General features: G+C 41.8%; 1 protein-coding gene across 1 annotated transcript in view; it reads left to right on the forward strand.

Moving 5' to 3' along the window:
* The window catches only part of TMPRSS15 (transmembrane serine protease 15), a 1,384,111-nt gene that overhangs the window by 1,157,853 nt on the left and 203,092 nt on the right, over positions 1–23,166 (forward strand). The window contains exon 20 of the mRNA XM_069204099.1: positions 221–316. Coding sequence (XP_069060200.1) covers positions 221–316 — 96 coding nt within the window. The remainder of the gene's footprint in view (positions 1–220; positions 317–23,166) is intronic.

Consider the following 23,166-nt stretch of genomic DNA (forward strand, 5'->3'; position numbering starts at 1 on the left):
AAATTCTGACCAAAGACTGACTTGTCAGATCAGACCCTCTGACTTTACCTGATTGCCCTATAGGCTACTCTGACCTTGCATGTTTGATGTTTTCTTTTATATGTTCGTATCATTGAACCTAGTGACATCTGGGAGCACAGAATACACAATTTCATATCTTATTTAGTGCGTGTACTGGCTGCGGTGAATAAGCAATATTTGTCTATTTCTTATATTTTAGAACAGCAAATATAACCTCACCTTTGTTATATGGAGGGAATGGAACTTTTGTGACTGTAAGCTTGGCAGCGAATGGCAGTCTTACATTTACACCAAGGTAAGAAACCTATCCGTGGATGAGACAAAATAAAGCATTCGTTAAAGCTTCTGAAGTACATATCCATATATTACCAGTCCTTCCTTTGCTTTCCTTAATATACTTAAGTTGCACACCCTAAAAATAATGACCAGGCAACTATTTCTATAAGCCTTTTGGTATGTGGCCATAAATATTTTTTTATTTTCTCATGATGTACACTAGTCCAATTTCTAATTACTTTTTACTTGTTATAAAAGTGGCCTATTGAAATCTTGGATAGTACATTGTTGGCTATACCCTAATATATTTAAATGTTCTGCAGTAGTGGTGAAATAGTTGTCTGTGCAATTGTTATGCCTTTTCTATTATGCCACAGTCATGAAAACAGCTTGAATCTCATTGCCTGCTTCTCCCACACTGTATTGTCTATGTGTGATATCTTGATAATGGTCTTCTGGTTTTCGAGTTTGACATCCAATATCCTAATAATCCATTGAAATCGGCAACTCTAACTGCTTTAAAATCTCCCTATTAACATCATTCACCAAGCCCCACCTGCTCTACCCAAGACTCCAGTACCCAAGGGTGACAGGTTTTTTGGCCAACTTCATTTTTCTGACCATCACTGACACCCATATACCGGTATGTTCACACAGCATGTCGAACCAAAACCTTTATGTCAAAGGGATGTACAAAATCTCAAAAGATGTATGCAATACTGTTAGACCCAACAGCCTTAGAGTGCGCTTCCTCACAACTGTTTGCCTGCCTCCTCCACTTTTCTGACCTTGTTTTAGCTGGCATTAGGACTCTATGCACTTTACCACTGCTAACCATTGCTAAAGTGTTTGTGCTCTCTCCCCTAAACATGGTAATATTGGTGTATCCCCATTTGGCATATTTAACTTACTTATAAGTTCCTATTCAAGTTCACTACATGTGCCGAGGGCCAGGAAGTTCAAATGCCACTTGTGTGCCTACAGCACTGGTTGTGCCATGCACTTTAATAGCCTTTTAACCATATCTCAGGGATGCCATTAAAGGCAGCACATGTACTTTAAGTTCACGTGTCCTTGTAGTGTAAAACTCTTTAAATCTCCTTTCACTACAGCAAGGCCTATGTCTCACCTAGGGTAACATTGGGATTGCCTCATTACATCTTATAAGTGTAATTCACAACTTGGAAGAGATACACTTTTCAGGATTGGTGTCTCTGGAATCACAATTTAAAATCACAAGTGAAATCAGATTTTGAATTGCAATTCTGAAAAAGCCACTTTAAAAAGTTGGCATTTTCTTACTTTAGAATTTTGGTGCCTGCTCCTTGTATCTGATCATTAGTCTGAGGTGGGAGACAGCTGAGTGTGTGTATTCCCCATAAACAGCCACAGACACTGGGAGCTTAGGTGTGCCTTGATGAGCCTTGAAAGACCAGCCTGGTAGGATGGAAGGAAGGAGCTGGCCACAGCCTCACTTACACCTGAATGGTCTGGGTCCTGTCCCCACGGAAGGCTGAATAACTCCCTGTAGCGAGTCTGTGGCCAGGGCAGAAAGGACAGTTCCAGCATCACTACAGGGGGGTATACAGCCTTTTGTGTGTGGACAGTACACAACCTATTCAGGTGTAACTGTGAGGCTGTGGCCAGCTCCTTCCTCCCTCCCATACTATCCTGATGGCCCACCTGGCCCATCAAGTCACATTGAAGCACCCGTTGTGTCTGACTGTCATGAGGGAATAAACAAACCCCAGACAATTGATCAGAGACAGGCTGCAGGCACACAGTGCTAACAGCAGGAAAATGCCAACTTTCTAAAAGTGGCATTTTCAAATTTCAATAATTTCGACTTTACCATTAAAGAGGATTTATCATTAAAATTCCACAGGTACTAAACTCCTCCTAATGAGGAATTATAGCATATTAAATGTAATAAAGAATCCCAATGTTATCATATGGGAGGGGTATGCCTCACAGTAGTGTAAAGCAAATTTGAGAGGTTTTCACTAAAACTTAAAGATACATGTCCTATCTTTGTTACCAACTTAAGTTAACTATGCCAACTGGGTATGTGTCAATCAAACCATGTTTTAGGGAGAGAGCACAGGCAATTTAGCTCTGATTAGCAGTGGTAAAGTGTGCAGAGTCCTAAAGTCAACAAAATTAATTTCAGCATAAAGTGGAGGGAAAAGGTAAAACATTTGTGGGTTACCCTGCAGAAAAGGCCATTTCCAAAAACATCGGAAGCCACTGACTCTCTTGCAACATAATAATATTAACAGGACTTTTTATCTCTAATGGCCTCCCATTAATCCCTTTCCTAGAACTGCTGAGTGATATCATCTGTGATAGATCCCTCTACTCTCTGTACATTTCCACCAGAAGTGACATCAGCTCCCAGTACTAAATGTTGATTGCGTGGGCCATGTATGTGGCAAAGTGATGCAGCACAGCAAGTCACCTTGCTGCACTACACTGCATCACAGGAAAAAGGGCAGGAATGCACTCTATTTAAAAGAATATGGTGCATTTTTATGCTGTGCCTATACTACCACGGTGCAAGGGTGCCTTTGTTATAAGGAGGATTTTTTTGTGCAGAAAGGGACACCTACCTGCACAAACACAATCCCTAAGGCATTTCTCTCTTTCTTTGTGTGATGCACAATGCAGCACACATAGGAAGAGGGAATAATAAGGAGAAATAAAAACATCTCTCTTTGTTACGCCTCACCTGGGAAGACATAGCATTTTGGCACATTCCCAGGTGTACCACTTTTGGTAAATCTGTAAATGTGTCAAAATGTATGGCTGATGCATGGGAACAACCATGCAACACCTGTAAAATGTCTCCTTGGGACAGAGTAATTAAATTCAGTGATTTGCACTGCATTGCTTTTACCCAGATTTATGAATCCACTTAGGGCCACACGTGGCTTCGGAAATCGCATTTTGAGCATCCGCCACTCTTGCACTGTGTTGCATGGTGCAAGAGTAATGCAACGGGGCTCATACATAGGCCCCTGAGTGTTAATAGCAAGATGTTTTGGGAATCATTGTGTAATGTGGAGCAAAAACATTTATTGTGATATCTGATTCAGTAAAAGCTTTCAAGAGTATTACTGTGATGTATTTTTTCAGTTGTGATACCCGTTCTATATCATGACTCCTCCTTCTCTGCATGCTCCTATCTAAAATAAAAGAATGCGTGGGGCCTATGTAGCCCAAAATGGGGTGGTGTAGTATCCTCTTTTTTGGGGATAGTTGTCTGCAGCTTATGTATCTAATAGTTTTTAATCTGGTAAATCAGACTGAACACTGTCACTGTACCCTCAACACAACCTAGTGCCTCTTCTTCCGCAGTATTGAGGGTTTCTATAGGTGTTGGTGATCTCACTGATGGGACTGAAACTTTTGACCTCTGTGGAGAACTGACATGAGTGGTTTTCAGAATGAATGCTAGAATGTATTCCTAAAAATGTGTAACACTATATATTGCTTGATCATCTTTAAAACTGGATATAATAGGTAATGAGAAGATCTCTATAAAAAAGGTGGCCATTGACTGCGCTTTAGGGTACCTAAAAGGTGGGCCTACATGCAGCCAGGGCATCAACCAGCCTGACCAGCGCCCTCTTACAACTATCAGTGTTGCCATGGTTTCATTATCATTCTGAGGTCAGCTGCAAACGCACAAAACCAACAGCGAATTGTAGTGATAGGAGTGGGATGGCGAGATAAAAAGCTTAAGTAGAAAGAAGAATAGAGCAGTAGAGGGTGAGGTGTGGAAAGAGAGAGATGGTACTTCATAGAGACGTGGAGCTAGTAAGAGAGATGCAGAAAGAGAAATACGAGGTGGAAGATGTGAGGTGAAGTCAGGAGAGAGGCACGAGACAGAAATAACTAATTAATTTGCCATCAACATGAGAGTGCGGGTATTAAGGCTGTGCGTGATTGAGCACTCTAAGCTTCTCTGAAGTGGGCCTGTTTTTTTATGCACAATATTATTGTAGTGTGACTTCTGACTGTCCCTTTGTCAGGTGGCCTCCTAGAAGTTTGGGGTCTAGTTTGTCCATGCCTCAAATATCTCTGTGTCTTTGTTCCTACAGTTTTCTGTGTGTTGCCCTGTGTGACCCCACAGCAAACCCTGACAAACTGTGGACATTAGCTCTTCTCACGAGCTCCACATTGTAGCTTTGGCAAATGGATCCAGCCTGCGGGACCTGCATCCATTTACATTCTTACCCTGTTTTATTTAATTCCTACTCTCTTTTTTTTCAAAACAACAGAAGACTTCATTTTTCCGAACAGGAATTCTCGACGTTAAGAATGAGCTCCCCATGATAGTTGAGGTGCCCTGAAAGGCTGCAGGTACCTGTACTATGCCATAGGACATGTCCATGGGAATAAAGTGCAAAGTTAATGGAATTGGTAATGTCTACAAAAAATGAAACAAAGAGGAATATCTAATATATAACTTAAACCTGATAAATGCAAACGTAAGCATAGGGAAAAGGAATTAGGTCATCTTTGTGTGAACCTGCTACCATGGAAAAATCACGCACAAATCAACTGCACCTACAGAAATTGGAATGCTTCTGAACACACTGCCAACAGGATATTTCAAAAGATCAATAGCTTCTCTACTTTAGCCCTTTACTGCACACGTGTCTCCTTTCATTACATGGTCCCAATTTGACGAACATGTTTTTTGTATTAATTTTAAAACCACCTATACAAAACTTGCAACACATTTGTAGTGATCAAATAGATGACATCATTGTATTACCGCCAAGATATTGATCTCGATTATGACTCCTTCGTTATTGGTATGGTGTTTACCTGAGGTGATAAATAACAACACTTATTAGTGTGTCTGTGAAAATGGGACATAATATGCATATTTTGGTGATTACCACACCTTAATCCACGTGATCCTGCACTTACCAGGCCGTTTCATCTTGTAAATTGCAGCAGGTTTGAGGTGTGGACATTTATCAGGGGTAAAATTGATCTGTTGCATGGTATAGAATAACGCTTAAATTCTAGCACCGGTGCAAACAGGGGTTGTAGAAATGTTGGAATTGAATTAATCGAGGTCGTTGTGTCCAAGGCTGAAAACTACAGCTGGAAGGAGAACCTGATTATTTTCTACACGTGAATCCAATTTAACAGCCATATGCATTTCCAAGTTTCATATCTACTCATCTCCCAGGAAGATTGTCAGTTTATATTGTCGACATATAAAAAATAGATGATTGCATCGCTCCAATATAAAATGTCAAATTCTGTGATTTTTACTTGTTAACCAGCAGCACATTTCTTCGATTTAGACACGGAGGAGGGGGGCTTAGCAGAGCATATGACTCGCATAGTAATTCATTACTGCTTCTGGTTATCATGCATTTTTTAACAAATTCAGGTGTTGCTGTAAATGAGAGTGGGTCGAGTCTTTCACAATTCTGCATACCCTGCGTGTTCTCAATCACCCTTGAATCTCAGATCAGTAATTGAGCAGCTCATCATCATGCAGGAGGCTGCATCCCCAGTCACTAATCTTCTCTATTGTAGAATGCACATGTTGAGACTGAAGGATCCATCAGAGTTAAGCATGATTAGTGGTCCTTGCTGAGGAGATCCTGATTTAATGATAAACAGAATGCAATATACGGGTGCAGTAGTTCATGCTTAATAGCAAGACACAGCCCGTGCAATGGGAATTGTGTTGTTGTTGTCACAGATCTGCATTGCCCTTTTTTACAATCCCTTTGAAAGCTGCACCAGGGGAAAAGAAGGGATGCTTCTAGAAAAGGCGCGCATAACGCAGATGCTTTATTTGTCCTCGTCCCTGCATGTGTGAGAATATAAATGAGCAGGAAGCTGAAGCAAGGCTGCAGACAGGATTACCACGCTGTCTCTGCTGCTTCATTATGTGCTGGGAGCGCGCGAGAACGGATACATCGATTTAAGTTTCGCTCTTAAGGTGTATTTTCCATGCAACTTCGAAACATTGAGTCGATAAATTATTTAGTTAAGTGTTGCAATTATGTGAGCTTTATTGGACCCTCGATTGTAGTGTATGCTCTGAGAAGAATTAAATTATTCATTGGCTGAGTCTGAATTCACTTTTCATGAGATTCTTGAAACACTGCACAGTGTAAAAATCTTTATCACTTTATTAGAGGTATATAGTTGCGTAAACAGAGGGATGCAAACCAATTTACCCGCCCTACAAAACTGCTGCTCTTTCATTATCGGGTATAATATGCATTGATGAGAGTGTGTATCTCTTCTCACAATGCCCAACCACCAAGCTGCCGATGTCAGCCGTGCTACCAAAGTATATGTCTGAGCCTTAAAAACAGCCAGCGAGTATTCGACGGCACAGCTGTCAAATCCCAGGAGCAACATGAATGTGGCTGCACCAAATGTGGCTATAGCCATTCTCATCGCAAGTAAGATCTCTCGTGATTGACTAACCTGAGCTCTGGTGCTTCATTCCATTCATTAGTTTTGAACTTTCCTCTCCACGCCCTTAAAATAACGTGCTTTACCGAGCACTGATGCAATGGCATCTTACTGCCGCGTCGCTCAACATTACATCCCCCATTTATGTCAGCTTCTTCTTGATGACCTGGGAGACCGGAACAGTTTACTCCAGACTCGGATCAATTCAATGTACTTTCTCCTTGTGCAGTATGTCAGTGCCCTGGTGGATAGAAGGGAGCATAAATCACTCCTTTCACAGGCTATGACCACGTTCAGTCATTCTGCTACTACCTCATTACTAATTGGCATGAAACCCACTCAGCAATCCAATAGGACCTCTCTGTGTCTGTAGCTGCCCAATGACTGGGCGGGGGAGGGACTCACCAAAAGTGGCTAACATTTTCATGGTTTAAAGGGAGTTTTCAGGGCGGAAAAACAATCACCTTAGTGTGGGCAAGTAAAATTTCGTGTGAATATACATTTTGGAAGCCATCTTTACTGTTTGCAGACTCGTAGTCATACAGTGCAATTTCAAAAGTGAACTTTTGTTGGACCTTGCCTTTTTTGTTGGGTCATCCCCAAACTTTTTGCCTCCTTCCTCCTATTTTTTCCGACCTCTTGTTGTTGGCTCAAGGACTCTGAACACTTTATCACTGCTGATCAGTGCTTAAGTGCAGGTGCTCCCCCTATTAAAGCTGGTATGATTGGCTTACACCTATTTGGCACATTTAATTTACCTGTAAGTCCCTTGTACAGTGGTATAACTATAACCAGGGCCTGTAAATTAAATGCTACTAGTGGGCCCGCAGCGCTGGTTGCGCCGCCCACTGAAGTAGCCTTTCAAACCTGTCTCAGGACTGCTAGCGCAGGGCCTACGTATGCATTTTTCTGCCACAGGGACCTGGCATCTAAATTTACTTGCCAAGCCCAGAACTCCCCTAATACTACATGTAAGTCACCCCTAAGGTAGGCCCTAGCTAGCCCTATGGGCAGGGTGTAATGCATGTAGAAGGCAGGATATGTGAGTGGTTGCATCGCCTGTCCTGGTAGTGACAAACAGCCTATTTGGTTTCACACTGCCGTGAGTGCTGCCTTACTTATAGGATTACATGGGAAATGCCCTGCCTTTTGACTAGGAGGTATTTTCTGACTTATGATGGGTAGCGTAGGCATGTTTGGGATGGTTGTAATGGTGGTGAGAAATGTTGCTTACTGGTGTGGTTGGATTTTTTATTACCATTGTAGAAATGCCACTTCTAGAAAGTGAGCATTTCTCTGTGCTGATGACTCTGGTATTTTGCAGCTTGACTCCAATCCACGTCTGAGGCAGAATGATAGCTAGGCTTTGTGCATACTTTTCAGACAGCCTGTACACAGGGATGGTGGAGATGTCACAGAGGTACATCTGCATTTTGAATGGTCTTCCTAGGCTGAGAGAAGGGGAGGTGGGCACACCTGCATTTGTAAAGGCTGTGCCCTGGCCTCACACAAAGGGCTTGTTTACGCCCAACTGATGTCTGGAACCTGTGCTGGAGGGGAGAGGGGACACACCTGGAAACCAGTTGTAACTGGTTGGAACCTGCTCTCCCCCTCTTTGTTAATATTGTGCAAAACTGAGTATAAGTACATGGTGTTTTCCCCATGTAAGGGAGACACCTGTGCACAAGAAACATGCTTGGAACTGGATACAGAATGCTGCTGGAGTGACTCACCAGGAACCGCCTTGGACTGCTGCTGCAGTGCTGACCTGTGACTTGCTGGGTCACTAGGAGAAACTGCCACGGACTGCAACTCTTTGTGCTGGCCTGTTGCTGGGCCCTGCCGTCCTGTGCGCTAATTTGTGTCCCCAGGGGCTGGGTGCTGTGGCCCCAGCCCCCTGCAATAGCTTGCTTGCAGCTCATGAGAAGCACTTCATTTTATTGATTCAGTGCGTGAGGAGTGCTTTTTCTTGATTTATCCCTAGCGTCTTGTGAGTGCTTTCTTTTTATAAATGTTGCACCTTGAGAAGCGCATTCCTGTGTTGCCGCTGGAGGAGAATCACAGCCCCAACCAGGGCACTCATTTTTCCAAAGTGTGTCTGAAGCGTGCTGCGCCTGGTGCCCCCAGGGCACAAAGCAGCAAAGCTTGGAGTGAGCGCTCTCCTAGCGATGCCCCCAGGGCAAAGTGCACTACAGAGAGCACTCCCGGGGTACCAACCTGGCCTGACTGTTGTCAGGATTTACCGCTGTGGCCCAGGAATCAGATAAGACACTCACGCACCAGACAGGGTGTGTGCGAGTGGACAGCAGGGGCCCCAGGAAGGAGGGAAACCTCATTGGAAGTCCCTTTGGATCCCAGGGCTGCCCTGAGAGCAGGATGCAGGGAGGAGAGGGTAAATCCCCTGTTCACCCGGTCACTGCAAGAGGAGCGTGAATCTCCAATCTTTATCTATTGCTTTCTGTTGGGTTCCCCTGTCCACGTGAGGGACGGTCGTGGCCCCGGGCATCACCGTGGACAATTGGTGCCCCAGATTGCGTGGTGGCCCCAGGAGGGGCACCTGCAAAGGGATGAAGATGTACATGCCACTTGCTTCCTTTCATCAATCACCAGATGGCCTTTGGGTTGGCGCCGAGAAGCCCTGGGGTGCCCCTTCGCCCTATATGAAACAGAGAGAGGTCCTGTTATGGGACATCATGAGGACGTGATTCTGTTTTTTTATGGGCATTTATGATAATTCGCCAGGTACTCTCTGATGTTCCTTTTATGGGCAATGATGATAATGTGATTTTGATGACATGCCATACATTTTCTTATGTTCCTTTTATGGGCATTGATGATGACGTGTTTTTCATGACTTGCCATGTGTTTTCTCATTTTCCTTTTATGGGCATTTATGTTTAATATGACATGTGCATTATTTTAGTAATGTTTACCTGATATCTGCTTATGTTGCAGAATAATCAGTAACCTGTGTGTTTTATGTGACTACTGCTGGTTTTTACAGAATACTAGTACTGTGTAATGTTCTGATAACTGCTTGGGTAGCAGGGTATTACTGACAAGTAGTGTTTGGTCTAATAGCAGTAATGATATTCTTCATTTGCATGAAACCAAGTATATTCCAGTTTCATAATTAATCAGTGAAGGGTAAGAGGTCAAATAAATATTGCAGTTTCTGGATGAGCATAATTATATGACACAATCAACAGTATTCAAAAACTACTTCCAGGTTTCAATATTGTGGACCCATTAAATGCCCCTGTTAATCCATTTTATTTGTGTTGGTGAACAAGATGGAATGTAACACCAGACACAGAAACCGAGGGAGAAACTGGTATGGAGTGAGAGAGAGAACATTGGTACTGTAGTTCATTCACCAAAAGATTTTGCCAGTTTCACTGATGACACTACTCTGTCTGGATGTTACAATACTTAATAGATCTCACCAGCTGGAAGACAGAGGGCATACTGTAAGTGTAATATAAGAAGAACAGCAACAATAATTAACAACTGAAACACGACTTAGCGGTCTGAGCCGCAAATTGAGTGATGATGATCTGAGAGTCGAGAGCTGACCTGGAATCAGTCCTGACTCCTGGACAATGCTGAACACACAGAGGTAAGACTTTACAAGCAATAAGAAAAGAAACAGCACAATCAACACTGCAAGATTTGGATAGGACTAAGTGATCAAAGGGACTGATAATGCAAATACAACAAACAATGAAGGAATGCCAAAATGGATGCAAACTAGAGCAAGGTATATAAAACCAACACAATGTAACATGTTGCCTATCAGTGAACTGAATCCTTCAGATGCCTGAAAATAAATCTAGCTTGGGTGTGCAGGGGAGTCACAAACAGGTCTAGTGTTCATGTCTTATACTCCATTGACTCGTTCTCCAGCACTTCAAGCCCCTAAGGATCTGTCATCTCACCTGAATCCAGGCAATGTTACATATGTTGTACAGCAGGTAATGCAGTTTTGCATCAAAATCCTTAGCGCCGGCTAGTGCCATTCCATAGTGGCAGCACTGAGCCACATCTGTGGAGGGATAGGCTAGCGTCTAAAACAAAGATGCTAGTGGTAGGCTGGTTAGCAGCAATAAATATGCTGCTAACCAGCCTAGTGTCATTTTCTGATGCACTAGCACCCAAAAATGGCTCCTGTCTTATTAAAGACAGGAGTCATGCCCACCACCCCAATGGCCAGCACAGGGGACCAGTGTTCCCTGGGCAGGGCCATAATACCAAGTGTCAGGTAGGGGGCCTCATGTAAGGGGCCCCCAATGGCATATAAAAAAAAAATACTTACCTATTCTTACCCAGGATGGGGTCCCCCATCCGATGGTGTCCCTCTGGTGTAGTTGGGGTGTTGCTGGGGCTTGGGGTTAGCATCTGTTGGCCCATTCCATGGTGTTTGTCCATGAAATGGGTTCACAGGTACCTTAACGCCTGGACTGACCCAGGTGTTAAATAATGGCACTGAGGAGGCTTAGCAACATTATTTGGGTCCACCTACTCTGTGTGTGTAGTTTCTGCACCGGAGTAAATAAAACGGTAAGGGGATAGCATCATATTATGGATGGGAATGCCTACCTTGCATCTAATCAGCACAAGGTACTTTGCCGCATCCACAACATGGCGCTAACTCCAATATTTTGATGCTAGATGTGTGTAGGGTCAAAATATAAATATGGAGTTAGCTCAGCGCTGTTTTAGCATCAAAATTATTGATGCTAAAATGGCACAAGCAAAGAATAAATATGGCCCATTGTTTATTACCATTTTTTTTTCAGCATCCCATCCTCAACCGAATGTCAGGAAGGGCATGGCAATTGAGACGGCCAACCAGAGATGCGCACTTTAAACATCTCTAACACACCTGTCTTAAGACAGCTGGGATAGAGAAGGTACAGGCCTCCAGCACTCCTGCGAGCGCTGAGAGAGCCCGCTCCCACCACTCGCTGGTTTCATGCTTGTTAAGAGCATGAAACCAGCATCAGGGATTGGCTTGTGCAGTTTCCTGTTTCCCGTGATGTCGCACGTTGGAGCTGGGAGACAACGCAACACGAGGAAAGAAAATCTTCAACAGGTAGGTGCCTTTTTTAAGTTTTATTTTTTATTGTATCCCACCCCCCCCCATTGTAAATACGAGCTGGCTGCCACTGCACCTGAGTTACCTGGATGCTGGCATGTAGGTTGAAGAGAGTCATTTTAGCTAGTACATGCACTTGTGCATCAGTATTTGCTCTCTGGGGACTTGCAATAAATAGGCTATTTTAGAGGGGGACTACTGACTGGACTTGGCATCTTTCTTTAGATGTTTTTTCGAGTGGGGTCAAAACTCTTCTGTTCTTCCTTCTCCCCTTACGTTACAGTAGTCAAAGACATGAAAGCTTGGTGGAATATGGGATTTTCTCACTGAATTGCATGGCGTCCTCCGCTTGTGGTTGGCAAGGCATCAAGGTCAGGCTTTTCATCCTGATGAGTTAAAAGAAGGACAGTATAAATATTAACTTATATATTAGAGATTGATATATTTTTTTAAATTGATATATTATAAAACATTGGGGATAAGTTGACGAAACTTTATCATATACAAATGATCCATTTGAATCTTAGATCCTATTAGTTAGTGATTATTTTATGGCCCAACATTCTTATCTGCCCTTGCCATGTGTTGTTTGAGAAAAAAGTCATAGCTTGCAGCTAATGAACCTGTATCCTAGAAACTGGTGGTAGGCATGTGTAACAGACAGCTGTTGTTAAATAAAAATTAGAAAACAAAGTTATTAGTGTGATTCAGATATGTTGTGAAGCTTTACATAAATGGTTTAAAGATAGATAAATGTATTTTCTATTAAGACAGAGAATACATGGACAGACATTTGGTTGAAATATCAAACAATAAAACAAAATTAAAAATAGCTTTAGATAGGATTACAGGTAATGACATCATAGACTGAATATATAGCCACTTTACAGTTTGCAAGCTGTCCCCTGATGCCTAATGGGTTGATACCAGGGACTATTGGATCACTGAAGCTAGGAAGACAATAATCTACACAAAAATAATATGTGTATACAATGAGTATCAGATGTATAGTAATGTGTTTGTCATACGCATGGTATAAAGAAGAATCTAAAGATCAGGTAGATCAAATTTAGAGGGATGGAATTGTTTATAATATTCACATGCTGACGTCACATGAGAGACTGTAAGGTAGAATGTAATGTTAAATACCTTTCATTAATTGTACTCAATGAGAATATGGGCAACACAAGAGGGTGATAAGTAAAACATAAATGCACATACCAATAAATCTGACAAATGGATGGATGTACTTAGTGACTAAGCAAGAATAGTCATATACATTTACACTTTCATATTCAGAATTAATACATGCAGATCAAAAAGTTTATAATATTTTTAACAAGTGTATAATATACTTTGACAATTCTGGAGAGAAAAATATTGTTATATACATTGAAAATTCTACTGATAAACACTGCCTAGTCTCTGCCATCTCTCTGTTTTCCTTGGCCAGTCCACATCTGAGTGCGCTGGCTGATATAGGAGTAGAGGTGGAGCAGTCGGGCAGACAATGTGTGACCTTAAAAAATGTGTTTGACGAACGAAGGAACACATTATGGGCCTGATTTAGATCTTGGAGGGACTACCACCCCTCCCAAGTAAAAACTCTTGTTATTACTGACATATATAAGTGGCATTGCCATAAAAAAACATGAGAGTAGAAGCACATCTGTAAACCTGAGTCCAACTTTCACACAGTGGGGCCCACATTGTGTATTGCAGTACAAGTCATTGTGTCTTTGGAATTGAATTGCTGTTCCAGTGATATTCATGTACTGACTCACACTTACAACTGTAAGCACAACATTACACTTACAGGTCTGATTGAAAAGTGCACACATGGGCACAGTTTATGTTTGTGATGCTCTATTTAATTTTGAACAGGCATTGATTTGATAATGAATACTTACACCAAAATAATAATTGTGTATGTCATCAGATTGGTTTTTAAATCAATTGTGTCTCCAATAATGTCTGTCACAGATGTTTTGCAGACATATGCTTGTCAAAAGTTGATCAAAAATACAAGACTGTGACATGCATATTATTACACTTGTTCAGAGCTAATTGTAAGTGCCAAAACAACTTTTACTAGTAATACGTAATGCTGACCTTCTAGTCTGGTGATTGTGGGATTGTGTTTCCTCCTTGGTCCAGTGGCAGCAGTGATGGCAGGTCATGTCCAGTCAAAAATGAAGTGGAATGGGAAAGAAGACATATTTTTACCACATTACCCTTCCAATTCGCCAACTCAGGGGTGGAAGCAACACTGCCACAGTTGTCTTGGAAAGAAGACACATCATGATTGGCTTGGTGGGAACAGTGGCTGGACTCCTCCTGCCAGTTACTATAGCGCCGTCAATGTGTGTGGAGATTCGTGGCAGAGTAGGCGGGATTAAGGAAGTCTTTCGCCTATGGTCCCGCCAAAATCTAAATAGAGGGGGTGGAACTCCAAGGCAGCAGATGGGTTTTCCGATGGAAAACTAACAGCAGGACCATTACCTCCAAGGTCTAAATCAGGCCCTATTTGTCTATGTATTGACAATATACTGTTGTACAGCCATTTTAGCTATAGTTTTATACATGTTATTTTAGCAAACTAGGCCTGCCACAGTGCACTTTAACCTAGAAAGATTTTATTAAGCTTCGTTTTTATTATTTTAACACTAGCCACATTTGCGGTCTTGTTTTATTTTCTCTATCTAGCTGTTCTGTGCCCAGGCCAGCACTGCGTTCTTAAACAAGACATTTCATTCATCTGTGCTTTTCTCAAGAATGCAGTAAAATAGGTAGCCTGCAAAAGTGGTACGCTTTGTCTCTAATGTTCACAGAAACATACACACTCCTACACGGTGGATCCTTTCTTGGACCATCAGTTGTTTTATTATAAAAACACTACTTTGACCCATGTACGTTAGAGGGAGATTCCAGCCAGATGACCACAACTCTATGCTGATTGCTGAGTGCTTCGCTGCAGCTTGTTATGTAGACTACAGGCCTCTTGCTCAGGTATGAGGGATGATGTCTTCCCAGGGGAACCTGAAGGGCAGAATTAGATCTTAACATGGTGTGCTCTAACATAGCCTAGGTAGGGATTATTCTTCATGATCTTATTGACAAAATGGTAGCATTATTTTTATGTTTCACTCTCCTTGTCACAATTTTAATCCTGTCAAGCTTCATCATCCTAGTTATTGCAATACACACTTTATTATGTAAGATGCAGTTACTTCAATAAAACCTTATTGAACTATATTCTGCCTCTGATTGTCCTTGCATAAGTGTGACTATTGTAATTGAGAGAAACGGATGACATCTGAGTGATCAAGAGTTCCCTGAGGAGTCATTTGTGTCATGCTCTCGGTTGCCCAATCATCCCTGCTCTTGGATAGAGATGAGTCCATGCTAGTTAGCAGGAACAAAACCCGGATTAGGCCGACAGGTATCACCTGTAGTGGGTTCAGACTCAGTCCCCCACAGTACATTTGATTCTGCTGCCCGAATCCAGTAGTCTCATTAGGATAATGAGAACCTATGCGACAATGCACTGAGTATATTTTATATAAACATCCATCAATATGATACATTCATATCTGTGTTTATAAAAAGCTCCTGATTTTGCTAGTGCTATAGATATAATAGTTTTGCACACCTGTGTGTGGGGGTGGAATCCATTTAGGTGCATTCCAGTGGTTTGTGCCCTTCCTCAGAAAATAGTACACCTGCTGTTGTTAAGAGCACACTTGAAATGGGGATTGATTCAGTGCATTTTGATCACTCTACTCTTTATAATCATTTAGGATCGGCTACAGCTGTGAGTAAGGAATGTGAGATGTGTTTGTCTGTGTAGAATGAGTGTGTGATATTTATGTATATTTGAAATATAGTTGCAAAAAAGAGAATGACCTCTTTCCTAGCAATACTTTGGAGTTGCCTAAAACGGAGTACCCTAAAACAAACGGGTAATATAGAAGACTCGGGTACATGATGGAGAGCATATGATTATTAAGAAGGTACACTGTGATGGTGGTCAGATCTGCCTCTAGCAAGGACCTTTGCCAACTGAATCCTTGTGGACCTCTCCTTTACCAGCCTCGTCTCATCCTGCCACATTTTTCATGTTTCCCACAGTGTACACCTCCACCCCAATGCATTGACAAAGTCTACCAACTCCTGCCACATGGCCTTTATGACTGCTCCAGTGAGGGTCTATGTAGGCAGACCACTTACTTCCATGTAGTGATCTACAACAAAGGTAAATACAAGGACTTTCATCTCCTCAGTTAAGTGTCTCTTCTTTTCAATGGGACTGGCTGTATTCTGAATCCTTGAGCTGTAATTCAGCATGCTTAACGTCTTGCAGTCCAAGAGGTTGATGGGAAACGTATATGGTTTATGTGTTCATGGAATCACATGTTTGATAAATTAATATTAGTCAGGTGTGTGTAACTGATGTCAAATACCTTTGCTCTCCATTAATTTAATTAGCAGAGTTTCAGATGTCTGCATGCTGTATAGATCTGGTCATAACTTTACTGGTAGCAACTTTATGGTTGTAATTTCATTTTCATTAGTCACTAATCCCTTCCCTCCCATGTAAGCGGATGCAGATTCATGGTCTGTTATTACAAACAGCATTTTGTAATATGCTAAGTAGTACTACGATGGTACTACTAACATACTATAACATGTTTTTCACAAACCTAAGTGCCGAGGTTCTGCTTCTACCTCTCCTATTTTTTTCTGTGCAGAGTTTCCACACACATATCTATAACATTTTAGTTGTAAATGTGGGAGTGACCGAGAGGAGGCACTGGAAAATTGGGAATATTTAATTCAAAATAGAGGGTTTATGGGAAGAGTAAGGAGGGGTTTAGAGAGCCACATGCACCCACCCTCAAAAGAATAAGCCCATTTGAGGTCACAAACTGCACATATAAAGTTTAAATCCACCAAAAGTATTCCAAGACAGTTGTAAATGTGTTCCAGTTTGTGGCTGGAGTAAATCCAGCAACACACATGCTAACCAGCAAATATATATATATTTTTTAAATTTTAGGTGTTTTATTAACATTTAATTAAACATATTTATATTTTTAGTAGTTTATATATTTGAATGTGATTTCATTAGTACATATGATTTTTAACGTAAGACCCTTCATACAATAATTTCAATAGGAAGGTGATTTAGAATTAATGGTTGGGCATGTGTAGTCCAGAACTTACTACTGTTCCTTTTTGGCTGTAGTAATGTACAGTTGTAAATTAGGCTCCATGGGTGAAGACATGTAAGTGTACTTTTTTGAGTAACTTTACACTTGGAAATGATGAATAGCCAAAAATAGTAAATTAACTCAAAAGTGTATGAGTAAGCTTACACAGCTAGAATAACTCACATATAATTTTAGTTTACCCTTATGAAAAGGCCCCACAAATTCTATTACTGGAAGAAGATTTCTACCCGAATACCATCCGGGCAGAGATTTGCACCAAGCCATAAGCAGAGATCTACATGTGTGGAGACCTCTGCACATAGCTTTACCTTTCCGAATCTGGACCAATTTGTTTCAGTACAGGTTGTAATTATTTAATTCCAAGAAAGGCAAAGTCACTGCTTATGAAAGAAGTTAACTGATATTTTATGGTTTGGTAAAGTTGCACTTGGTATCTGAATGGGAATATGCCACATATGTTATTTTGGATCATTGGCATTTCCTGGTAAATCACAGAACACTAATTTAAACAATAAAGGTCAATCATGCAGCTGCGAGCTGACAAGACTCGGGTTGTTTTTGTGACAGCCAGTGCATTACCCCCTGAGAAAAATAAAGGAATTATGGAACAGCCCAACTGCATGCTGACTTTCTCGAGATTCGTAGTTCAATTTATGAGTATCCTGCATTTAAATTATTTGCCGGGTGATCCGTGAACTTTGGTAAATTTGTTAAATGGTTATGTTTGAAAAGTGGACCGTGTTTACGTGACTAAAGAAAGTGGCTGATAAATGAAGTTAAGTAGATAATTGCAGTTGATAGACAGCAAAATGACTTTGAAGAAAAAAAAAAACCTGCCCATTATCATAAAATCCCCTGAGAGTGTATGGAGGCTGCATTCGTATGCTGCTACTGTATTCCCATAAAATGCAATTATCTTGACATGAACAAGTATGGGCTGGGGAAATAAAAGACTGACAACTACTATAAATGAAACAAGCAGTAGTTTCCAGTTCAGACATTTCCTATGTTTAAATAAGTAATTCAGTGAAGTGGATACGATTTGTTTTAAAAGATGAAGAGTCTGATCGTTCTTCTAAAGGGATCTTTTGCACCCTGTGCAAATCCTTTGAGCCAATAGAGAGGGTCTGAATTTACCTCTACTTTAGCACATTGCCTCAATTTTTCTGAAAGCTGCAGGTACACCTGCATGGACCAGACTCGGGGAGAGGGTGATAAGAGTGGAGGTCCAAATCACCAGATCTGCCAACTCAGGTGATATTCTGCAGTACGCTACTTTAAGATAGAAAAGTAACCAGGAGGATTCGCTGGTGGAGGTCCCTCTTTATAGGGTAAGTAAATAGGTGAATGTGTTTAGTAGGTCTCTGTTGGGTTAACAAGAATATGAGGGGACTGTGACCTAAAGGTGAGTTTTTGCCGAACACCTTTGATGGCACAGCTTTAACCAGCGTTGCAGGGACGGTCTGATGGTCTACATGTGCAAGATGTAACTCCCAATGTGCCTGGGTTTAAAGAGTGAAAGGGGGTGTCTATTGCCTCCATGGGTGACAATGTTCTCCGTTAGTCAAAAACTCTGATTCTGGGTGTTGGATTGTGACAATTTGATGTTACCTAATGTTACAAGGACTGAGCCCTTTCCGTCCCAATTTGGAACAAGGGTAAATCACTAGAACAAACACAGTGGTTCTGTGGGTCTCATTCACTTAACAGGTGTATGTCAAATATTTCACCCCCTGTTCAACAAAAAATCCACCCTTATTTTTGTCATGAACAATACATATTCGATCTGTTGAAAAAACCCTTTTTGACAGAACAAAACCTTCTTTTTAAATATTAATGTCACCCCTAAGTAGGCCTTATTGCCAATAAGACAGGGTGCACTGTATGTAAAAGTAGGTTGTGTAAAAGTTTAATGTTAACCATGTCTTTACAGTGAAATAGAACCAAAAACTATTTTCACTGAGGCAAGGCTGCATGTTCCATAGGAAAGCACTAGATTGCAGTATTCAATTTAATTATCTTACCTCGGCTAGGAAACATCTGCAGTTTTCATACTTGGGCTTTTTGAAATTTTTATGTATATATATAATATGCAAAAATAAACGATTAAATGGACCTTATAATTAGGCTTAGATCTCACTCGTACAAAGCCATAGAAATTCAGTAGTTATTATTAACTGAGCTAACTATAACTTATGTCTATGCAGTGCATTGCTTATGACCTCACATATAACATCACGCATGACATGGGCAGTGACACCACTGATTACATCACTGATGACATCTCAAATGACGTTACTGATGATATCATCCAGTGATTGTGAGTGTTTGCTAAAGTTTCTGAGTGTGAAACAGATATACGAATGTACCACAAAAGTTAAATTATTGTACTAATGAGTGATTCTATTTCAGAAAAATAGATTATGTGAGTGCCTGTGTAACTGTGTGTAATGTTGTGTAAGTTGGTGTGTGTGTGGCTGTATGGATGAGTGAGTGGTTTTGTAAGTGGCTGCAAATGGTGAATGAGAGGGTGCATGAGAGGCTGTATGGGTGAGTGAGGGTTTGTGTGTGAGTGGCTGTCAATGGTGAATGAGGGCTGTTATACCTGGCACCCTTATTGTGGTCTCCCCTACCTTTTTACCTCTGCTTCCCTGGTTGTTGCTGTGCTGGACTCTGTTTTTGAAGTTTCTGTTGCTCTGGGCACTTTACCACTGATGACCAGTGCTCAAGTGCAAGTGCTCCCTATGTGTAAATTGTATGTGTAATTGGCTTTTCCATGATTGGTATATCTGATTTACTAGTAAGTCCCTAGTAAAATGCACTAGAGGTGCCTAGGGCCTCTAAATCAAATGCTACCGGTGGGCCTGCAGCACTGGTTGAGCCACCCACTTGAGTAGTCCTGTAAACATGGCTCAGACAAGTCACTGCAGTGTCTTTTTGTGCAGTTTAAAACTGCCAATTCGACCTGGCAAATGTACCAACTTGCCAGGCCCAAACGTTCCCTTTTAATACAAGTAAGACACCCTTAAGGTAGGCCCTAGGTAGCCCCAAGAGCAGGGTGCAGTGTTTGTTAAAGGTGGGACATGTACTGATGTGTTTTATGTGTCCTAACAGTGAAATACTGCCAAATTTGGTTTTCACTATTGTAAGACCTATCTCAAGGGGGCTGCCTTTAAATATCCTTAAAGTGCAGTTTCCCTTTGAGAGCAGATAGAGAGAGGCCTGGGGTTTGAGGTCTCCGAACTTGCAATTTAAAAATACATTTTTGTTTTTTAAATTGTCTGTTTGAAAATGCCACCTTTAGAAAGTGGGCATTTTATTGCTTAAACCATTCTGTGACTCTGCCTGTTTGTGTGAGGAGTGGTCACTTACACCTGAATGGGCTGTGCTTGCCCTCACGCAATGCAGTGTCCAACCACCTGTTGTGTGTCAGGTGACAGGCCTGAACAAGGCAGGATCTAGAGAACAACAGAGACTTTCCTTTGGGGTACCCCAAACCCCATATTTCTAAATTGCTTCTTGAATCAAAAGAAACCTCAGCCAAGGAGAAGAGCTAAAGAGCTGAAGTAGGAGTACTGCTCCTGTGACTGTAATTTGCTCGGTTGGCCTGCAGGTGCTGCTTCTGCCTTAGAGAAGACAAAGACTGGACTTTGTGGTATATTCCTGCTTGTGAAGAATTTCCAAGGGCTTGGATTGAGCTTGCCTCCTGTTTTGAAGTCACAGGGCCACCAAGGACGTCTTCTGCCAGCACCTAGGCTCTCTGCTAATTAGGACTCTTGCCCTGCCAAGAGGTGCCCTATCCAGTCCCTGGGCCCTTGACAGGTGAAGTTAGCAGAACAAGGACTGAAAACCATGCACAGAACACCGTGTGGGGAAAAGTTTGACGCATCATCTGCAACATGCCTGAAAAACGACGCGCCACCCACTTCGCGGCTAAAATCAATGATCCATCTGCATCGCGCCTGGGACATAGTTACATCGGGGCTGGACAAACGATGCAACACCTGCTTGCAGCTGCTGATAACTATGCAAACCCCACGCAGCGCGGTTTTCCAACACTGTGTAACTGGATTTCTTATGCACCATCGCTGGGCGTCAGCAATCAATGCAACAGTGCGCGGATCCGATGTGCCTGCCTGGAAATTGACCCATCGCCCTCTTGCGGGACAGAAAAAGAACGCATCGCCATCCTGACTGGAGAAGAAACAACACACGGCCTCACTTGCCAGTAAGATATCGGTGCATCGCTGACTATTTTGATGCACGCTCGCCTGTGCGGCTTCATTTTAGATGCAAACCAGGTACTTTGTGTAACAACGTTTCCATTGTTTTCTATGTAGTAAGTCTCTTATTCTTTTGAAAATTCATATCTTGACTTGTGTATGTTGGATTTTTGTCGTTTTGATCTTGTTTGATTTAGATAAATATTACCTATTTTTCTTAACTGGTGTGGCATCCATTTTGTAGTGCTTTCACTCTATTACGGTGTGTGTTAGTACCAATACTTTACACATTGCCTTTGAGATAAGCCTGACTGCTTGTGCCATGCTACCAAGGGGGTGAGCAGGGGTTATCTTAAGTGTATATCTTCATTGTCCTGACTAGAGTGAGGCTACCCGCTTGGACAGAGTGCAAACTGACTGCCACCCAGAGACCCTATTTCTAACAAGGGGTGCATGTGTGGCTGTATGGGTTAGTGAGCAGGTGCATGAGTGTCTGTGTGGGTGAGTGAGAGGGTACATGACTGCCTGTGTGGGTACATGAATGGGTGTCCAACTGACTGTATGGGTGAGTGATGGGGTGAATAGCTGTATGGATGAGTGAGTGGGTACAAGAGTTGTTGTATGGGTGAGTAAGTGGATGCATGAGTGGCTGAATGGGTGAGTGTGTGAGTTGCTGTATGGTTGTTTAAGTAGGTATCTGAGTACTTGTATGGGTCTATGAATGGGTATGTGAGTGGTTGTGTGGGTGTGTGAGTGGGTGTATGAGAGGTTGTATAGAGGTGTGAGTAGGTGTCTGGGAGGTTCTGTGGAAGATTTCATCAGTGTTGTCATCAGTGATGCCACTGTAACCTTTTTCAGTGAATTTCATTTTTTTTTTTAAATTCTAGATCTTAAATATGACATCTTTGTAACCCTTGGGCTTGTCAGTGAATTTCAAAGGCATTTTACAAAAAAAGATTTCCTAACTATGACGTTAGTTTTACCTTTGTTTTTTCAGTTGATTTCTAAGGTTTAAAAAAAAAAACAATTCACAACTGTAACCTGTATTGTTTCACAATGGTTGTATGAGAACCTGTGTGGGTTCGTTAGTGAGTATGTTAGTGTGTGTGTGTGGGTTTCTAAGTGTGAGTGTATCAGTCTCTATCTCAGGCAATGGATTAGTGCATGAGTGAGCCTACGAGTGACTGTGTGAATGTCTCTCTGGCAGTGTCACTGGTTTTGTCATAGCCTGTGTGTATCTGTGAGTGGTAGTGTGAGTGCTGCTTTGTGTTTTTCAGTGAGTATGTTTGTGAGTTTAAGTGTGTATTATTGGCTGTGTGAGTCATGCCATTAGTTTTTGTGCATTTCCTTATTTAGGCCCAAATTTAAGAAAAATGACCCACAACTGAGCTAGCACAGCTGTGCGTCAAAGAAATTACAACAAGCTGATGCCATTTCCTAGTGCCATCTGTGCACCATGTTTATAAAATGGCACACAATGGTGCTAAGGAATGATTAGCATAGAAAAAAATGACGCTAACCTCGGCGGTATACCATAAGTAAAAATTATGCTAATGCTGCAAAAGTTCATTTGAACATTTTGTGGCACATATTTCTTCTGCAAATTGTGTTAGCACCATATTTAACAGCATTAGCATAAAAAAATGTGCGAACAAGGAGAAAGAAAACTGGAAGACAAGATGGAGAGACCCCAGCGAGATCCCAATCAGCCAAGTACCACCCAGGAGGGTCCAGCAAATGTCCAGGTGAAGAGGAAGTGGAAGTGTTACTTTAGTGAGGAGGAAAATTACATCTTGATCAGCTCTTCGTCACCTCCAAATTGCCAATAGTTAGGAGTGAGGCTATGTGGCAG

This window comes from Pleurodeles waltl, chromosome 8 (genome assembly GCF_031143425.1).
Source record: "Pleurodeles waltl isolate 20211129_DDA chromosome 8, aPleWal1.hap1.20221129, whole genome shotgun sequence".
In the NCBI taxonomy this organism is placed as follows: Eukaryota; Metazoa; Chordata; class Amphibia; order Caudata; family Salamandridae; genus Pleurodeles; species Pleurodeles waltl.